Source organism: Taudactylus pleione, unplaced genomic scaffold, assembly GCF_031769625.1.
Source record: "Taudactylus pleione unplaced genomic scaffold, aTauple2 ptg000267l, whole genome shotgun sequence".
NCBI classification, from domain to species: domain Eukaryota; kingdom Metazoa; phylum Chordata; class Amphibia; order Anura; family Myobatrachidae; genus Taudactylus; species Taudactylus pleione.
The window spans coordinates 3745346-3768534 of record NW_028284669.1 but is presented as its reverse complement, the minus strand read 5'-3'; the positions used below and the strand labels follow the sequence as shown (position 1 = coordinate 3768534).

Below are 23189 nucleotides of genomic sequence, written 5' to 3'. Positions count from 1 at the left end.
ATATAATCCCTGGTCCTACCGGATCCATGTTATGAACTGTAGAGTTACCGGTAGCAATTTGCCTATTGGCTGTAACTCTGGTCGTCCCACAATCGGAGCAATAGACCAGATCCTCACACCTATGAGAGAAGCCATTCCCCTATACACATCATCTCCTCTCAGCGAGCCCATTATACTGTATCATGTATGTGACAAGGGATATCTGTGTATACATCTTTATTGGTTACATACCAAATGCTCATCCCTATTCCAAGGACAAGATGGACGAGGCGGTAAAACTTCTGCTGTCTCTGAAAGCGGAATATAAGGAGAGGACTGGGCAGGAATACATGGCGGGGCAGCCACCTGTCAGCGACCAGGAAAATGGCTCCAATTCTTCACAGGCTGACGCTCTATATAACAAGGTGGCCGAGCAGGGCGAAGAGGTCAGAACGCTGAAGACTGAAAAAGCTCCCAAGGTGCGTATTGTATACAGCGTCTCAGTGGTGTGATGGACAGATTGGGACATATTCTAAGAGCTAATGATGAGACGTAATATTGTGGCCCCTATGAACCATCTATTTCCTCTTAGAATAATGTTTTTAGCAGATCTGAATTTTTGTAGAAGTAGAAACAAACTGATGTCTGTGATGACTGCGGACATAGGTCCATTCCTGTGCTGCCATATTATACCCGCTTCTGGATCATAGCCTGTATGTACCCCTAGTGGTAGTATAGAGGCAGTACATCAGAGCACAGAATCCCCTGTATAAATAACTGTGATCATTGATATACCGTAGTGCTGCCATATTATACCCGCTTCTGGATCATAGCCTGTATGTACCCCTAGTGGTAGTATAGAGGCAGTACATCAGAGCACAGAATCCCCTGTATAAATAACTGTGATCATTGATATACCGTAGTGCTGCCATATTATACCCGCTTCTGGATCATAGCCTGTATGTACCCCTAGTGGTAGTATAGAGGCAGTACATCAGAGCACAGAATCCCCTGTATAAATAACTGTGATCATTGATATACCGTAGTGCTGCCATATTATACCCGCTTCTGGCTCATAGCTTGTATGTACCCCTAGTGGTAGTATAGAGGCAGTACATCAGATCACAGAATACCCTGTATAAATAACTGTGATCATTGATATACCGTAGTGCTGCCATATTATACCCGCTTCTGGCTCATAGCTTGTATGTACCCCTAGTGGTAGAATAGAGGCAGTACATCAGATCACAGAATACCCTGTATAAATAACTGTGATCATTGATATACCGTAGTGCTGCCATATTATACCCGCTTCTGGCTCATAGCTTGTATGTACCCCTAGTGGTAGAATAGAGGCAGTACATCAGATCACAGAATACCCTGTATAAATAACTGTGATCATTGATATACCGTAGTGCTGCCATATTATACCCGCTTCTGGATCATAGCCTGTATGTACCCCTAGTGGTAGTATAGAGGCAGTACATCAGATCACAGAATACCCTGTATAAATAACTGTGATCATTGATATACCGTAGTGCTGCCATATTATACCCGCTTCTGGCTCATAGCTTGTATGTACCCCTAGTGGTAGTATAGAGGCAGTACATCAGATCACAGAATACCCTGTATAAATAACTGTGATCATTGATATACCGTAGTGCTGCCATATTATACCCGCTTCTGGCTCATAGCTTGTATGTACCCCTAGTGGTAGTATAGAGGCAGTACATCAGATCACAGAATACCCTGTATAAATAACTGTGATCATTGATATACCGTAGTGCTGCCATATTATACCCGCTTCTGGATCATAGCCTGTATGTACCCCTAGTGGTAGTATAGAGGCAGTACATCAGATCACAGAATCCCCTGTATAAATAACTGTGATCATTGATATACCGTAGTGCTGCCATATTATACCCGCTTCTGGATCATAGCTTGTATGTACCCCTAGTGGTAGTATAGAGGCAGTACATCAGAGCACAGAATACCCTGTATAAATAACTGTGATCATTGATATACCGTAGTGCTGCCATATTATACCCGCTTCTGGCTCATAGCCTGTATGTACCCCTAGTGGTAGAATAGAGGCAGTACATCAGAGCACAGAATACCCTGTATAAATAACTGTGATCATTGATATACCGTAGTGCTGCCATATTATACCCGCTTCTGGCTCATAGCTTGTATGTACCCCTAGTGGTAATATAGAGGCAGTACATCAGATCACAGAATACCCTGTATAAATAACTGTGATCATTGATATACCGTAGTGCTGCCATATTATACCCGCTTCTGGCTCATAGCTTGTATGTACCCCTAGTGGTAGTATAGAGGCAGTACATCAGAGCACAGAATACCCTGTATAAATAACTGTGATCATTGATATACCGTAGTGCTGCCATATTATACCCGCTTCTGGCTCATAGCCTGTATGTACCCCTAGTGGTAGAATAGAGGCAGTACATCAGATCACAGAATACCCTGTATAAATAACTGTGATCATTGATATACCGTAGTGCTGCCATATTATACCCGCTTCTGGATCATAGCCTGTATGTACCCCTAGTGGTAGTATAGAGGCAGTACATCAGATCACAGAATCCCCTGTATAAATATCTGTGATCATTGATATACCGTAGTGCTGCCATATTATACCCGCTTCTGGCTCATAGCTTGTATGTACCCCTAGTGGTAGAATAGAGGCCGTACATCAGATCACAGAATCCCCTGTATAAATAACTGTGATCATTGATATACCGTAGTGCTGCCATATTATACCCGCTTCTGGATCATAGCTTGTATGTACCCCTAGTGGTAGAATAGAGGCAGTACATCAGAGCACAGAATACCCTGTATAAATAACTGTGATCATTGATATACCGTAGTGCTGCCATATTATACCCGCTTCTGGATCATAGCTTGTATGTACCCCTAGTGGTAGTATAGAGGCAGTACATCAGATCACAGAATCCCCTGTATAAATAACTGTGATCATTGATATACCGTAGTGCTGCCATATTATACCCGCTTCTGGCTCATAGCCTGTATGTACCCCTAGTGGTAGTATAGAGGCAGTACATCAGATCACAGAATCCCCTGTATAAATAACTGTGATCATTGATATACCGTAGTGCTGCCATATTATACCCGCTTCTGGATCATAGCCTGTATGTACCCCTAGTGGTAGTATAGAGGCAGTACATCAGAACACAGAATCCCCTGTATAAATAACTGTGATCATTGATATACCGTAGTGCTGCCATATTATACCCGCTTCTGGATCATAGCTTGTATGTACCCCTAGTGGTAGTATAGAGGCAGTACATCAGAACACAGAATCCCCTGTATAAATAACTGTGATCATTGATATACCGTAGTGCTGCCATATTATACCCGCTTCTGGATCATAGCTTGTATGTACCCCTAGTGGTAGTATAGAGGCAGTACATCAGAGCACAGAATACCCTGTATAAATAACTGTGATCATTGATATACCGTAGTGCTGCCATATTATACCCGCTTCTGGATCATAGCCTGTATGTACCCCTAGTGGTAGTATAGAGGCAGTACATCAGAGCACAGAATCCCCTGTATAAATAACTGTGATCATTGATATACCGTAGTGCTGCCATATTATACCCGCTTCTGGCTCATAGCTTGTATGTACCCCTAGTGGTAGAATAGAGGCAGTACATCAGAGCACAGAATACCCTGTATAAATAACTGTGATCATTGATATACCGTAGTGCTGCCATATTATACCCGCTTCTGGCTCATAGCTTGTATGTACCCCTAGTGGTAGTATAGAGGCAGTACATCAGAGCACAGAATCCCCTGTATAAATAACTGTGATCATTGATATACCGTAGTGCTGCCATATTATACCCGCTTCTGGCTCATAGCTTGTATGTACCCCTAGTGGTAGTATAGAGGCCGTACATCAGATCACAGAATCCCCTGTATAAATAACTGTGATCATTGATATACCGTAGTGCTGCCATATTATACCCGCTTCTGGATCATAGCCTGTATGTACCCCTAGTGGTAGTATAGAGGCAGTACATCAGATCACAGAATCCCCTGTATAAATAACTGTGATCATTGATATACCGTAGTGCTGCCATATTATACCCGCTTCTGGATCATAGCCTGTATGTACCCCTAGTGGTAGAATAGAGGCAGTAAATCAGATCACAGAATCCCCTGTATAAATAACTGTGATCATTGATATACCGTAGTGCTGCCATATTATACCCGCTTCTGGATCATAGCCTGTATGTACCCCTAGTGGTAGAATAGAGGCAGTACATCAGAGCACAGAATACCCTGTATAAATAACTGTGATCATTGATATACCGTAGTGCTGCCATATTATACCCGCTTCTGGATCATAGCCTGTATCTACCCCTAGTGGTATTATAGAGGCAGTACATCAGAGCACAGAATACCCTGTATAAATAACTGTGATCATTGATATACCGTAGTGCTGCCATATTATACCCGCTTCTGGCTCATAGCTTGTATGTACCCCTAGTGGTAGAATAGAGGCAGTACATCAGAGCACAGAATACCCTGTATAAATAACTGTGATCATTGATATACCGTAGTGCTGCCATATTATACCCGCTTCTGGATCATAGCCTGTATGTACCCCTAGTGGTAGTATAGAGGCAGTACATCAGAGCACAGAATCCCCTGTATAAATAACTGTGATCATTGATATACCGTAGTGCTGCCATATTATACCCGCTTCTGGCTCATAGCCTGTATGTACCCCTAGTGGTAGAATAGAGGCAGTACATCAGATCACAGAATCCCCTGTATAAATAACTGTGATCATTGATATACCGTAGTGCTGCCATATTATACCCGCTTCTGGCTCATAGCCTGTATGTACCCCTAGTGGTAGTATAGAGGCAGTACATCAGATCACAGAATCCCCTGTATAAATAACTGTGATCATTGATATACCGTAGTGCTGCCATATTATACCCGCTTCTGGATCATAGCCTGTATGTACCCCTAGTGGTAGTATAGAGGCAGTACATCAGATCACAGAATACCCTGTATAAATAACTGTGATCATTGATATACCGTAGTGCTGCCATATTATACCCGCTTCTGGCTCATAGCTTGTATGTACCCCTAGTGGTAGAATAGAGGCAGTACATCAGAGCACAGAATCCCCTGTATAAATAACTGTGATCATTGATATACCGTAGTGCTGCCATATTATACCCGCTTCTGGATCATAGCCTGTATGTACCCCTAGTGGTAGAATAGAGGCAGTACATCAGATCACAGAATCCCCTGTATAAATAACTGTGATCATTGATATACCGTAGTGCTGCCATATTATACCCGCTTCTGGCTCATAGCCTGTATGTACCCCTAGTGGTAGTATAGAGGCAGTACATCAGATCACAGAATACCCTGTATAAATAACTGTGATCATTGATATACCGTAGTGCTGCCATATTATACCTGCTTCTGGCTCATAGCTTGTATGTACCCCTAGTGGTAGAATAGAGGCAGTACATCAGATCACAGAATCCCCTGTATAAATAACTGTGATCATTGATATACCGTAGTGCTGCCATATTATACCCGCTTCTGGATCATAGCCTGTATGTACCCCTAGTGGTAGAATAGAGGCAGTACATCAGAGCACAGAATCCCCTGTATAAATAACTGTGATCATTGATATACCGTAGTGCTGCCATATTATACCCGCTTCTGGCTCATAGCTTGTATGTACCCCTAGTGGTAGAATAGAGGCAGTACATCAGAGCACAGAATACCCTGTATAAATAACTGTGATCATTGATATACCGTAGTGCTGCCATATTATACCCGCTTCTGGCTCATAGCCTGTATGTACCCCTAGTGGTAGAATAGAGGCAGTACATCAGATCACAGAATCCCCTGTATAAATAACTGTGATCATTGATATACCGTAGTGCTGCCATATTATACCCGCTTCTGGCTCATAGCCTGTATGTACCCCTAGTGGTAGTATAGAGGCAGTACATCAGAGCACAGAATCCCCTGTATAAATAACTGTGATCATTGATATACCGTAGTGCTGCCATATTATACCCGCTTCTGGATCATAGCTTGTATGTACCCCTAGTGGTAGTATAGAGGCAGTACATCAGATCACAGAATCCCCTGTATAAATAACTGTGATCATTGATATACCGTAGTGCTGCCATATTATACCCGCTTCTGGCTCATAGCTTGTATGTACCCCTAGTGGTAGTATAGAGGCAGTACATCAGAGCACAGAATACCCTGTATAAATAACTGTGATCATTGATATACCGTAGTGCTGCCATATTATACCCGCTCCTGGCTCATAGCTTGTATGTACCCCTAGTGGTAGTATAGAGGCAGTACATCAGATCACAGAATACCCTGTATAAATAACTGTGATCATTGATATACCGTAGTGCTGCCATATTATACCCGCTTCTGGCTCATAGCCTGTATGTACCCCTAGTGGTAGTATAGAGGCAGTACATCAGAGCACAGAATCCCCTGTATAAATAACTGTGATCATTGATATACCGTAGTGCTGCCATATTATACCCGCTTCTGGATCATAGCCTGTATGTACCCCTAGTGGTAGTATAGAGGCAGTACATCAGAGCACAGAATACCCTGTATAAATAACTGTGATCATTGATATACCGTAGTGCTGCCATATTATACCCGCTTCTGGATCATAGCTTGTATGTACCCCTAGTGGTAGTATAGAGGCAGTACATCAGAGCACAGAATCCCCTGTATAAATAACTGTGATCATTGATATACCGTAGTGCTGCCATATTATACCCGCTTCTGGCTCATAGCTTGTATGTACCCCTAGTGGTAGTATAGAGGCAGTACATCAGATCACAGAATACCCTGTATAAATAACTGTGATCATTGATATACCGTAGTGCTGCCATATTATACCCGCTTCTGGATCATAGCTTGTATGTACCCCTAGTGGTAGTATAGAGGCAGTACATCAGATCACAGAATCCCCTGTATAAATAACTGTGATCATTGATATACCGTAGTGCTGCCATATTATACCCGCTTCTGGATCATAGCTTGTATGTACCCCTAGTGGTAGTATAGAGGCAGTACATCAGAGCACAGAATACCCTGTATAAATAACTGTGATCATTGATATACCGTAGTGCTGCCATATTATACCCGCTTCTGGATCATAGCCTGTATGTACCCCTAGTGGTAGTATAGAGGCAGTACATCAGATCACAGAATACCCTGTATAAATAACTGTGATCATTAATATACCGTAGTGCTGCCATATTATACCCGCTTCTGGATCATAGCCTGTATGTACCCCTAGTGGTAGAATAGAGGCAGTACATCAGATCACAGAATCCCCTGTATAAATAACTGTGATCATTGATATACCGTAGTGCTGCCATATTATACCCGCTTCTGGCTCATAGCTTGTATGTACCCCTAGTGGTAGTATAGAGGCAGTACATCAGAGCACAGAATACCCTGTATAAATAACTGTGATCATTGATATACCGTAGTGCTGCCATATTATACCCGCTTCTGGATCATAGCCTGTATGTACCCCTAGTGGTAGTATAGAGGCAGTACATCAGATCACAGAATCCCCTGTATAAATAACTGTGATCATTGATATACCGTAGTGCTGCCATATTATACCCGCTTCTGGCTCATAGCTTGTATGTACCCCTAGTGGTAGAATAGAGGCAGTACATCAGATCACAGAATCCCCTGTATAAATAACTGTGATCATTGATATACCGTAGTGCTGCCATATTATACCCGCTTCTGGCTCATAGCTTGTATGTACCCCTAGTGGTAGAATAGAGGCCGTACATCAGATCACAGAATACCCTGTATAAATAACTGTGATCATTAATATACCGTAGTGCTGCCATATTATACCCGCTTCTGGATCATAGCTTGTATGTACCCCTAGTGGTAGTATAGAGGCAGTACATCAGAGCACAGAATCCCCTGTATTAATAACTGTTATCATTGATATACCGTAGTGCTGCCATATTATACCCGCTTCTGGATCATAGCCTGTATGTACCCCTAGTGGTAGAATAGAGGCAGTACATCAGATCACAGAATCCCCTGTATAAATAACTGTGATCATTGATATACCGTAGTGCTGCCATATTATACCCGCTTCTGGCTCATAGCTTGTATGTACCCCTAGTGGTAGTATAGAGGCAGTACATCAGAGCACAGAATGCCCTGTATAAATAACTGTGATCATTGATATACCGTAGTGCTGCCATATTATACCCGCTTCTGGCTCATAGCTTGTATGTACCCCTAGTGGTAGTATAGAGGCAGTACATCAGAGCACAGAATCCCCTGTATAAATAACTGTGATCATTGATATACCGTAGTGCTGCCATATTATACCCGCTTCTGGATCATAGCTTGTATGTACCCCTAGTGGTAGAATAGAGGCAGTACATCAGAGCACAGAATCCCCTGTATAAATAACTGTGATCATTGATATACCGTAGTGCTGCCATATTATACCCGCTTCTGGATCATAGCCTGTATGTACCCCTAGTGGTAGTATAGAGGCAGTACATCAGAACACAGAATCCCCTGTATAAATAACTGTGATCATTGATATACCGTAGTGCTGCCATATTATACCCGCTTCTGGATCATAGCTTGTATGTACCCCTAGTGGTAGTATAGAGGCAGTACATCAGATCACAGAATACCCTGTATAAATAACTGTGATCATTGATATACCGTAGTGCTGCCATATTATACCCGCTTCTGGATCATAGCCTGTATGTACCCCTAGTGGTAGTATAGAGGCAGTACATCAGAGCACAGAATACCCTGTATAAATAACTGTGATCATTGATATACCGTAGTGCTGCCATATTATACCCGCTTCTGGCTCATAGCCTGTATGTACCCCTAGTGGTAGTATAGAGGCAGTACATCAGATCACAGAATACCCTGTATAAATAACTGTGATCATTGATATACCGTAGTGCTGCCATATTATACCCGCTTCTGGATCATAGCCTGTATGTACCCCTAGTGGTAGTATAGAGGCAGTACATCAGAGCACAGAATACCCTGTATAAATAACTGTGATCATTGATATACCGTAGTGCTGCCATTTTATACCCGCTTCTGGATCATAGCTTGTATGTACCCCTAGTGGTAGAATAGAGGCAGTACATCAGAACACAGAATCCCCTGTATAAATAACTGTGATCATTGATATACCGTAGTGCTGCCATATTATACCCGCTTCTGGATCATAGCCTGTATGTACCCCTAGTGGTAATATAGAGGCAGTACATCAGATCACAGAATCCCCTGTATAAATAACTGTGATCATTGATATACCGTAGTGCTGCCATATTATACCCGCTTCTGGCTCATAGCCTGTATGTACCCCTAGTGGTAGTATAGAGGCAGTACATCAGAGCACAGAATACCCTGTATAAATAACTGTGATCATTGATATACCGTAGTGCTGCCATATTATACCCGCTTCTGGATCATAGCCTGTATGTACCCCTAGTGGTAGTATAGAGGCAGTACATCAGAGCACAGAATCCCCTGTATAAATAACTGTGATCATTGATATACCGTAGTGCTGCCATATTATACCCGCTTCTGGCTCATAGCTTGTATGTACCCCTAGTGGTAGAATAGAGGCAGTACATCAGAGCACAGAATACCCTGTATAAATAACTGTGATCATTGATATACCGTAGTGCTGCCATATTATACCCGCTTCTGGCTCATAGCCTGTATGTACCCCTAGTGGTAGAATAGAGGCAGTACATCAGATCACAGAATCCCCTGTATAAATAACTGTGATCATTGATATACCGTAGTGCTGCCATATTATACCCGCTTCTGGCTCATAGCTTGTATGTACCCCTAGTGGTAGTATAGAGGCAGTACATCAGATCACAGAATACCCTGTATAAATAACTGTGATCATTGATATACCGTAGTGCTGCCATATTATACCCGCTTCTGGCTCATAGCTTGTATGTACCCCTAGTGGTAGTATAGAGGCAGTACATCAGAGCACAGAATCCCCTGTATAAATAACTGTGATCATTGATATACCGTAGTGCTGCCATATTATACCCGCTTCTGGCTCATAGCCTGTATGTACCCCTAGTGGTAGTATAGAGGCAGTACATCAGAGCACAGAATACCCTGTATAAATAACTGTGATCATTGATATACCGTAGTGCTGCCATATTATACCCGCTTCTGGCTCATAGCCTGTATGTACCCCTAGTGGTAGTATAGAGGCAGTACATCAGAGCACAGAATGCCCTGTATAAATAACTGTGATCATTGATATACCGTAGTGCTGCCATATTATACCCGCTTCTGGATCATAGCCTGTATGTACCCCTAGTGGTAGTATAGAGGCAGTACATCAGATCACAGAATACCCTGTATAAATAACTGTGATCATTGATATACCGTAGTGCTGCCATATTATACCCGCTTCTGGATCATAGCCTGTATGTACCCCTAGTGGTAGAATAGAGGCAGTACATCAGAGCACAGAATACCCTGTATAAATAACTGTGATCATTGATATACCGTAGTGCTGCCATATTATACCCGCTTCTGGATCATAGCTTGTATGTACCCCTAGTGGTAGTATAGAGGCAGTACATCAGATCACAGAATCCCCTGTATAAATAACTGTGATCATTGATATACCGTAGTGCTGCCATATTATACCCGCTTCTGGCTCATAGCCTGTATGTACCCCTAGTGGTAGTATAGAGGCAGTACATCAGATCACAGAATACCCTGTATAAATAACTGTGATCATTGATATACCGTAGTGCTGCCATATTATACCCGCTTCTGGCTCATAGCCTGTATGTACCCCTAGTGGTAGTATAGAGGCAGTACATCAGATCACAGAATCCCCTGTATAAATAACTGTGATCATTGATATACCGTAGTGCTGCCATATTATACCCGCTTCTGGCTCATAGCTTGTATGTACCCCTAGTGGTAGAATAGAGGCAGTACATCAGAGCACAGAATCCCCTGTATAAATAACTGTGATCATTGATATACCGTAGTGCTGCCATATTATACCCGCTTCTGGATCATAGCCTGTATGTACCCCTAGTGGTAGTATAGAGGCAGTACATCAGATCACAGAATACCCTGTATAAATAACTGTGATCATTGATATACCGTAGTGCTGCCATATTATACCCGCTTCTGGATCATAGCTTGTATGTACCCCTAGTGGTAGAATAGAGGCAGTACATCAGAGCACAGAATACCCTGTATAAATAACTGTGATCATTGATATACCGTAGTGCTGCCATATTATACCCGCTTCTGGCTCATAGCCTGTATGTACCCCTAGTGGTAGAATAGAGGCAGTACATCAGAGCACAGAATACCCTGTATAAATAACTGTGATCATTGATATACCGTAGTGCTGCCATATTATACCCGCTTCTGGCTCATAGCCTGTATGTACCCCTAGTGGTAGTATAGAGGCAGTACATCAGAGCACAGAATACCCTGTATAAATAACTGTGATCATTGATATACCGTAGTGCTGCCATATTATACCCGCTTCTGGATCATAGCCTGTATGTACCCCTAGTGGTAGAATAGAGGCAGTACATCAGATCACAGAATCCCCTGTATAAATAACTGTGATCATTGATATACCGTAGTGCTGCCATATTATACCCGCTTCTGGATCATAGCCTGTATGTACCCCTAGTGGTAGAATAGAGGCAGTACATCAGATCACAGAATCCCCTGTATAAATAACTGTGATCATTGATATACCGTAGTGCTGCCATATTATACCCGCTTCTGGATCATAGCCTGTATGTACCCCTAGTGGTAGAATAGAGGCAGTACATCAGATCACAGAATCCCCTGTATAAATAACTGTGATCATTGATATACCGTAGTGCTGCCATATTATACCCGCTTCTGGATCATAGCTTGTATGTACCCCTAGTGGTAGTATAGAGGCAGTACATCAGATCACAGAATACCCTGTATAAATAACTGTGATCATTAATATACCGTAGTGCTGCCATATTATACCCGCTTCTGGATCATAGCCTGTATGTACCCCTAGTGGTAGAATAGAGGCAGTACATCAGATCACAGAATCCCCTGTATAAATAACTGTGATCATTGATATACCGTAGTGCTGCCATATTATACCCGCTTCTGGCTCATAGCTTGTATGTACCCCTAGTGGTAGTATAGAGGCAGTACATCAGAGCACAGAATACCCTGTATAAATAACTGTGATCATTGATATACCGTAGTGCTGCCATATTATACCCGCTTCTGGATCATAGCCTGTATGTACCCCTAGTGGTAGTATAGAGGCAGTACATCAGATCACAGAATCCCCTGTATAAATAACTGTGATCATTGATATACCGTAGTGCTGCCATATTATACCCGCTTCTGGCTCATAGCTTGTATGTACCCCTAGTGGTAGAATAGAGGCAGTACATCAGATCACAGAATCCCCTGTATAAATAACTGTGATCATTGATATACCGTAGTGCTGCCATATTATACCCGCTTCTGGCTCATAGCTTGTATGTACCCCTAGTGGTAGAATAGAGGCCGTACATCAGATCACAGAATACCCTGTATAAATAACTGTGATCATTAATATACCGTAGTGCTGCCATATTATACCCGCTTCTGGATCATAGCTTGTATGTACCCCTAGTGGTAGTATAGAGGCAGTACATCAGAGCACAGAATCCCCTGTATTAATAACTGTTATCATTGATATACCGTAGTGCTGCCATATTATACCCGCTTCTGGATCATAGCCTGTATGTACCCCTAGTGGTAGAATAGAGGCAGTACATCAGATCACAGAATCCCCTGTATAAATAACTGTGATCATTGATATACCGTAGTGCTGCCATATTATACCCGCTTCTGGCTCATAGCTTGTATGTACCCCTAGTGGTAGTATAGAGGCAGTACATCAGAGCACAGAATGCCCTGTATAAATAACTGTGATCATTGATATACCGTAGTGCTGCCATATTATACCCGCTTCTGGCTCATAGCTTGTATGTACCCCTAGTGGTAGTATAGAGGCAGTACATCAGAGCACAGAATCCCCTGTATAAATAACTGTGATCATTGATATACCGTAGTGCTGCCATATTATACCCGCTTCTGGATCATAGCTTGTATGTACCCCTAGTGGTAGAATAGAGGCAGTACATCAGAGCACAGAATCCCCTGTATAAATAACTGTGATCATTGATATACCGTAGTGCTGCCATATTATACCCGCTTCTGGATCATAGCCTGTATGTACCCCTAGTGGTAGTATAGAGGCAGTACATCAGAACACAGAATCCCCTGTATAAATAACTGTGATCATTGATATACCGTAGTGCTGCCATATTATACCCGCTTCTGGATCATAGCTTGTATGTACCCCTAGTGGTAGTATAGAGGCAGTACATCAGATCACAGAATACCCTGTATAAATAACTGTGATCATTGATATACCGTAGTGCTGCCATATTATACCCGCTTCTGGATCATAGCCTGTATGTACCCCTAGTGGTAGTATAGAGGCAGTACATCAGAGCACAGAATACCCTGTATAAATAACTGTGATCATTGATATACCGTAGTGCTGCCATATTATACCCGCTTCTGGCTCATAGCCTGTATGTACCCCTAGTGGTAGTATAGAGGCAGTACATCAGATCACAGAATACCCTGTATAAATAACTGTGATCATTGATATACCGTAGTGCTGCCATATTATACCCGCTTCTGGATCATAGCCTGTATGTACCCCTAGTGGTAGTATAGAGGCAGTACATCAGAGCACAGAATACCCTGTATAAATAACTGTGATCATTGATATACCGTAGTGCTGCCATTTTATACCCGCTTCTGGATCATAGCTTGTATGTACCCCTAGTGGTAGAATAGAGGCAGTACATCAGAACACAGAATCCCCTGTATAAATAACTGTGATCATTGATATACCGTAGTGCTGCCATATTATACCCGCTTCTGGATCATAGCCTGTATGTACCCCTAGTGGTAATATAGAGGCAGTACATCAGATCACAGAATCCCCTGTATAAATAACTGTGATCATTGATATACCGTAGTGCTGCCATATTATACCCGCTTCTGGCTCATAGCCTGTATGTACCCCTAGTGGTAGTATAGAGGCAGTACATCAGAGCACAGAATACCCTGTATAAATAACTGTGATCATTGATATACCGTAGTGCTGCCATATTATACCCGCTTCTGGATCATAGCCTGTATGTACCCCTAGTGGTAGTATAGAGGCAGTACATCAGAGCACAGAATCCCCTGTATAAATAACTGTGATCATTGATATACCGTAGTGCTGCCATATTATACCCGCTTCTGGCTCATAGCTTGTATGTACCCCTAGTGGTAGAATAGAGGCAGTACATCAGAGCACAGAATACCCTGTATAAATAACTGTGATCATTGATATACCGTAGTGCTGCCATATTATACCCGCTTCTGGCTCATAGCCTGTATGTACCCCTAGTGGTAGAATAGAGGCAGTACATCAGATCACAGAATCCCCTGTATAAATAACTGTGATCATTGATATACCGTAGTGCTGCCATATTATACCCGCTTCTGGCTCATAGCTTGTATGTACCCCTAGTGGTAGTATAGAGGCAGTACATCAGATCACAGAATACCCTGTATAAATAACTGTGATCATTGATATACCGTAGTGCTGCCATATTATACCCGCTTCTGGCTCATAGCTTGTATGTACCCCTAGTGGTAGTATAGAGGCAGTACATCAGAGCACAGAATCCCCTGTATAAATAACTGTGATCATTGATATACCGTAGTGCTGCCATATTATACCCGCTTCTGGCTCATAGCCTGTATGTACCCCTAGTGGTAGTATAGAGGCAGTACATCAGAGCACAGAATACCCTGTATAAATAACTGTGATCATTGATATACCGTAGTGCTGCCATATTATACCCGCTTCTGGCTCATAGCCTGTATGTACCCCTAGTGGTAGTATAGAGGCAGTACATCAGAGCACAGAATGCCCTGTATAAATAACTGTGATCATTGATATACCGTAGTGCTGCCATATTATACCCGCTTCTGGATCATAGCCTGTATGTACCCCTAGTGGTAGTATAGAGGCAGTACATCAGATCACAGAATACCCTGTATAAATAACTGTGATCATTGATATACCGTAGTGCTGCCATATTATACCCGCTTCTGGATCATAGCCTGTATGTACCCCTAGTGGTAGAATAGAGGCAGTACATCAGAGCACAGAATACCCTGTATAAATAACTGTGATCATTGATATACCGTAGTGCTGCCATATTATACCCGCTTCTGGATCATAGCTTGTATGTACCCCTAGTGGTAGTATAGAGGCAGTACATCAGATCACAGAATCCCCTGTATAAATAACTGTGATCATTGATATACCGTAGTGCTGCCATATTATACCCGCTTCTGGCTCATAGCCTGTATGTACCCCTAGTGGTAGTATAGAGGCAGTACATCAGATCACAGAATACCCTGTATAAATAACTGTGATCATTGATATACCGTAGTGCTGCCATATTATACCCGCTTCTGGCTCATAGCCTGTATGTACCCCTAGTGGTAGTATAGAGGCAGTACATCAGATCACAGAATCCCCTGTATAAATAACTGTGATCATTGATATACCGTAGTGCTGCCATATTATACCCGCTTCTGGCTCATAGCTTGTATGTACCCCTAGTGGTAGAATAGAGGCAGTACATCAGAGCACAGAATCCCCTGTATAAATAACTGTGATCATTGATATACCGTAGTGCTGCCATATTATACCCGCTTCTGGATCATAGCCTGTATGTACCCCTAGTGGTAGTATAGAGGCAGTACATCAGATCACAGAATACCCTGTATAAATAACTGTGATCATTGATATACCGTAGTGCTGCCATATTATACCCGCTTCTGGATCATAGCTTGTATGTACCCCTAGTGGTAGAATAGAGGCAGTACATCAGAGCACAGAATACCCTGTATAAATAACTGTGATCATTGATATACCGTAGTGCTGCCATATTATACCCGCTTCTGGCTCATAGCCTGTATGTACCCCTAGTGGTAGAATAGAGGCAGTACATCAGAGCACAGAATACCCTGTATAAATAACTGTGATCATTGATATACCGTAGTGCTGCCATATTATACCCGCTTCTGGCTCATAGCCTGTATGTACCCCTAGTGGTAGTATAGAGGCAGTACATCAGAGCACAGAATACCCTGTATAAATAACTGTGATCATTGATATACCGTAGTGCTGCCATATTATACCCGCTTCTGGATCATAGCCTGTATGTACCCCTAGTGGTAGAATAGAGGCAGTACATCAGATCACAGAATCCCCTGTATAAATAACTGTGATCATTGATATACCGTAGTGCTGCCATATTATACCCGCTTCTGGATCATAGCCTGTATGTACCCCTAGTGGTAGAATAGAGGCAGTACATCAGATCACAGAATCCCCTGTATAAATAACTGTGATCATTGATATACCGTAGTGCTGCCATATTATACCCGCTTCTGGATCATAGCCTGTATGTACCCCTAGTGGTAGAATAGAGGCAGTACATCAGATCACAGAATCCCCTGTATAAATAACTGTGATCATTGATATACCGTAGTGCTGCCATATTATACCCGCTTCTGGCTCATAGCTTGTATGTACCCCTAGTGGTAGTATAGAGGCAGTACATCAGAGCACAGAATACCCTGTATAAATAACTGTGATCATTGATATACCGTAGTGCTGCCATATTATACCCGCTTCTGGATCATAGCTTGTATGTACCCCTAGTGGTAATATAGAGGCAGTACATCAGAGCACAGAATCCCCTGTATAAATAACTGTGATCATTGATATACCGTAGTGCTGCCATATTATACCCGCTTCTGGCTCATAGCTTGTATGTACCCCTAGTGGTAGAATAGAGGCAGTACATCAGAGCACAGAATCCCCTGTATAAATAACTGTGATCATTGATATACCGTAGTGCTGCCATATTATACCCGCTTCTGGCTCATAGCTTGTATGTACCCCTAGTGGTAGAATAGAGGCAGTACATCAGATCACAGAATCCCCTGTATAAATAACTGTGATCATTGATATACCGTAGTGCTGCCATATTATACCCGCTTCTGGCTCATAGCCTGTATGTACCCCTAGTGGTAGAATAGAGGCAGTACATCAGAGCACAGAATACCCTGTATAAATAACTGTGATCATTAATATACCGTAGTGCTGCCATATTATACCCGCTTCTGGATCATAGCCTGTATGTACCCCTAGTGGTAGTATAGAGGCAGTACATCAGAGCACAGAATCCCCTGTATAAATAACTGTGATCATTGATATACCGTAGTGCTGCCATATTATACCCGCTTCTGGATCATAGCCTGTATGTACCCCTAGTGGTAGTATAGAGGCAGTACATCAGATCACAGAATCCCCTGTATAAATAACTGTGATCATTGATATACCGTAGTGCTGCCATATTATACCCGCTTCTGGATCAGAGCTTGTATGTACCCCTAGTGGTAGAATAGAGGCAGTACATCAGAGCACAGAATCCCCTGTATAAATAACTGTGATCATTGATATACCGTAGTGCTGCCATATTATACCCGCTTCTGGATCATAGCTTGTATGTACCCCTAGTGGTAGAATAGAGGCAGTACATCAGATCACAGAATACCCTGTATAAATAACTGTGATCATTGATATACCGTAGTGCTGCCATATTATACCCGCTTCTGGATCATAGCTTGTATGTACCCCTAGTGGTAGTATAGAGGCAGTACATCAGATCACAGAATCCCCTGTATAAATAACTGTGATCATTGATATACCGTAGTGCTGCCATATTATACCCGCTTCTGGATCATAGCCTGTATGTACCCCTAGTGGTAGTATAGAGGCAGTACATCAGAGCACAGAATCCCCTGTATAAATAACTGTGATCATTGATATACCGTAGTGCTGCCATATTATACCCGCTTCTGGATCATAGCTTGTATGTACCCCTAGTGGTAGTATAGAGGCAGTACATCAGAGCACAGAATCCCCTGTATAAATAACTGTGATCATTGATATACCGTAGTGCTGCCATATTATACCCGCTTCTGGATCATAGCCTGTATGTACCCCTAGTGGTAATATAGAGGCAGTACATCAGATCACAGAATCCCCTGTATAAATAACTGTGATCATTGATATACCGTAGTGCTGCCATATTATACCCGCTTCTGGATCATAGCCTGTATGTACCCCTAGTGGTAGAATAGAGGCCGTACATCAGATCACAGAATACCCTGTATAAATAACTGTGATCATTGATATACCGTAGTGCTGCCATATTATACCCGCTTCTGGATCATAGCCTGTATGTACCCCTAGTGGTAGTATAGAGGCAGTACATCAGAGCACAGAATCCCCTGTATAAATAACTGTGATCATTGATATACCGTAGTGCTGCCATATTATACCCGCTTCTGGCTCATAGCCTGTATGTACCCCTAGTGGTAGAATAGAGGCAGTACATCAGATCACAGAATCCCCTGTATAAATAACTGTGATCATTGATATACCGTAGTGCTGCCATATTATACCCGCTTCTGGCTCATAGCTTGTATGTACCCCTAGTGGTAGTATAGAGGCCGTACATCAGATCACAGAATACCCTGTATAAATAACTGTGATCATTGATATACCGTAGTGCTGCCATATTATACCCGCTTCTGGATCATAGCTTGTATGTACCCCTAGTGGTAGTATAGAGGCAGTACATCAGAGCACAGAATACCCTGTATAAATAACTGTGATCATTGATATACCGTAGTGCTGCCATATTATACCCGCTTCTGGCTCATAGCCTGTATGTACCCCTAGTGGTAGAATAGAGGCAGTACATCAGATCACAGAATCCCCTGTATAAATAACTGTGATCATTGATATACCGTAGTGCTGCCATATTATACCCGCTTCTGGCTCATAGCTTGTATGTACCCCTAGTGGTAGTATAGAGGCCGTACATCAGATCACAGAATACCCTGTATAAATAACTGTGATCATTGATATACCGTAGTGCTGCCATATTATACCCGCTTCTGGATCATAGCCTGTATGTACCCCTAGTGGTAGTATAGAGGCAGTACATCAGAGCACAGAATCCCCTGTATAAATAACTGTGATCATTGATATACCGTAGTGCTGCCATATTATACCCGCTTCTGGCTCATAGCTTGTATGTACCCCTAGTGGTAGTATAGAGGCAGTACATCAGAGCACAGAATACCCTGTATAAATAACTGTGATCATTGATATACCGTAGTGCTGCCATATTATACCCGCTTCTGGATCATAGCCTGTATGTACCCCTAGTGGTAGTATAGAGGCAGTACATCAGAGCACAGAATGCCCTGTATAAATAACTGTGATCATTGATATACCGTAGTGCTGCCATATTATACCCGCTTCTGGCTCATAGCTTGTATGTACCCCTAGTGGTAGTATAGAGGCAGTACATCAGAGCACAGAATACCCTGTATAAATAACTGTGATCATTGATATACCGTAGTGCTGCCATATTATACCCGCTTCTGGCTCATAGCCTGTATGTACCCCTAGTGGTAGTATAGAGGCAGTACATCAGAGCAAAGAATACCCTGTATAAATAACTGTGATCATTGATATACCGTAGTGCTGCCATATTATACCCGCTTCTGGCTCATAGCTTGTATGTACCCCTAGTGGTAGTATAGAGGCAGTACATCAGATCACAGAATCCCCTGTATAAATAACTGTGATCATTGATATACCGTAGTGCTGCCATATTATACCCGCTTCTGGCTCATAGCTTGTATGTACCCCTAGTGGTAGTATAGAGGCAGTACATCAGATCACAGAATCCCCTGTATAAATAACTGTGATCATTGATATACCGTAGTGCTGCCATATTATACCCGCTTCTGGATCATAGCCTGTATGTACCCCTAGTGGTAGAATAGAGGCAGTACATCAGATCACAGAATCCCCTGTATAAATAACTGTGATCATTGATATACCGTAGTGCTGCCATATTATACCCGCTTCTGGCTCATAGCCTGTATGTACCCCTAGTGGTAGAATAGAGGCAGTACATCAGAGCACAGAATACCCTGTATAAATAACTGTGATCATTGATATACCGTAGTGCTGCCATATTATACCCGCTTCTGGCTCATAGCTTGTATGTACCCCTAGTGGTAGAATAGAGGCAGTACATCAGAGCACAGAATCCCCTGTATAAATAACTGTGATCATTGATATACCGTAGTGCTGCCATATTATACCCGCTTCTGGATCATAGCTTGTATGTACCCCTAGTGGTAGTATAGAGGCAGTACATCAGAGCACAGAATACCCTGTATAAATAACTGTGATCATTGATATACCGTAGTGCTGCCATATTATACCCGCTTCTGGCTCATAACTTGTATGTACCCCTAGTGGTAGTATAGAGGCAGTACATCAGAGCACAGAATACCCTGTATAAATAACTGTGATCATTGATATACCGTAGTGCTGCCATATTATACCCGCTTCTGGCTCATAGCCTGTATGTACCCCTAGTGGTAGAATAGAGGCAGTACATCAGAGCACAGAATACCCTGTATAAATAACTGTGATCATTGATATACCGTAGTGCTGCCATATTATACCCGCTTCTGGCTCATAGCTTGTATGTACCCCTAGTGGTAGAATAGAGGCAGTACATCAGAGCACAGAATCCCCTGTATAAATAACTGTGATCATTGATATACCGTAGTGCTGCCATATTATACCCGCTTCTGGCTCATAGCTTGTATGTACCCCTAGTGGTAGTATAGAGGCAGTACATCAGATCACAGAATCCCCTGTATAAATAACTGTGATCATTGATATACCGTAGTGCTGCCATATTATACCCGCTTCTGGCTCATAGCCTGTATGTACCCCTAGTGGTAGAATAGAGGCAGTACATCAGAGCACAGAATACCCTGTATAAATAACTGTGATCATTGATATACCGTAGTGCTGCCATATTATACCCGCTTCTGGCTCATAGCTTGTATGTACCCCTAGTGGTAGAATAGAGGCCGTACATCAGAGCACAGAATCCCCTGTATAAATAACTGTGATCATTGATATACCGTAGTGCTGCCATATTATACCCGCTTCTGGCTCATAGCTTGTATGTACCCCTAGTGGTAGAATAGAGGCAGTACATCAGAGCACAGAATCCCCTGTATAAATATCTGTGATCATTGATATACCGTAGTGCTGCCATATTATACCCGCTTCTGGATCATAGCTTGTATGTACCCCTAGTGGTAGTATAGAGGCCGTACATCAGATCACAGAATCCACTGTATAAATAACTGTGATCATTGATATACCGTAGTGCTGCCATATTATACCCGATTCTGGCTCATAGCCTGTATGTACCCCTAGTGGTAGTATAGAGGCAGTACATCAGAGCACAGAATGCCCTGTATAAATAACTGTGATCATTGATATACCGTAGTGCTGCCATATTATACCCGCTTCTGGATCATAGCCTGTATGTACCCCTAGTGGTAGTATAGAGGCAGTACATCAGAGCACAGAATCCCCTGTATAAATAACTGTGATCATTGATATACCGTAGTGCTGCCATATTATACCCGCTTCTGGATCATAGCCTGTATGTACCCCTAGTGGTAGAATAGAGGCAGTACATCAGATCACAGAATCCCCTGTATAAATAACTGTGATCATTGATATACCGTAGTGCTGCCATATTATACCCGCTTCTGGATCATAGCCTGTATGTACCCCTAGTGGTAGTATAGAGGCAGTACATCAGAGCACAGAATACCCTGTATAAATAACTGTGATCATTGATATACCGTAGTGCTGCCATATTATACCCGCTTCTGGCTCATAGCTTGTATGTACCCCTAGTGGTAGAATAGAGGCAGTACATCAGAGCACAGAATCCCCTGTATAAATAACTGTGATCATTGATATACCGTAGTGCTGCCATATTATACCCGCTTCTGGATCATAGCCTGTATGTACCCCTAGTGGTAGAATAGAGGCAGTACATCAGAGCACAGAATACCCTGTATAAATAACTGTGATCATTGATATACCGTAGTGCTGCCATATTATACCCGCTTCTGGCTCATAGCTTGTATGTACCCCTAGTGGTAGAATAGAGGCAGTACATCAGAGCACAGAATACCCTGTATAAATAACTGTGATCATTGATATACCGTAGTGCTGCCATATTATACCCGCTTCTGGCTCATAGCTTGTATGTACCCCTAGTGGTAGAATAGAGGCAGTACATCAGAGCACAGAATCCCCTGTATAAATAACTGTGATCATTGATATACCGTAGTGCTGCCATATTATACCCGCTTCTGGCTCATAGCCTGTATGTACCCCTAGTGGTAGTATAGAGGCAGTACATCAGAGCACAGAATCCCCTGTATAAATAACTGTGATCATTGATATACCGTAGTGCTGCCATATTATACCCGCTTCTGGATCATAGCTTGTATGTACCCCTAGTGGTAGAATAGAGGCAGTACATCAGATCACAGAATCCCCTGTATAAATAACTGTGATCATTGATATACCGTAGTGCTGCCATATTATACCCGCTTCTGGCTCATAGCTTGTATGTACCCCTAGTGGTAGTATAGAGGCAGTACATCAGATCACAGAATCCCCTGTATAAATAACTGTGATCATTGATATACCGTAGTGCTGCCATATTATACCCGCTTCTGGATCATAGCCTGTATGTACCCCTAGTGGTAGAATAGAGGCAGTACATCAGATCACAGAATCCCCTGTATAAATAACTGTGATCATTGATATACCGTAGTGCTGCCATATTATACCCGCTTCTGGATCATAGCCTGTATGTACCCCTAGTGGTAGAATAGAGGCAGTACATCAGAGCACAGAATACCCTGTATAAATAACTGTGATCATTGATATACCGTAGTGCTGCCATATTATACCCGCTTCT

The 23189-nt window shown here is 42.4% G+C and overlaps 1 protein-coding gene across 1 annotated transcript in view; it reads left to right on the top strand.

Annotated features, from left to right (window-relative positions):
* The first annotated feature begins 254 nt into the window (after positions 1-254).
* LOC148513925 (bifunctional glutamate/proline--tRNA ligase-like) overlaps positions 255-23189 on the top strand; it is a 168527-nt gene continuing 145592 nt past the window's right edge. Inside the window, exon 1 of the mRNA XM_088481229.1 lies at positions 255-458. Coding sequence (XP_088337355.1) covers positions 261-458 — 198 coding nt within the window. The 5' untranslated portion in view covers positions 255-260. The remainder of the gene's footprint in view (positions 459-23189) is intronic.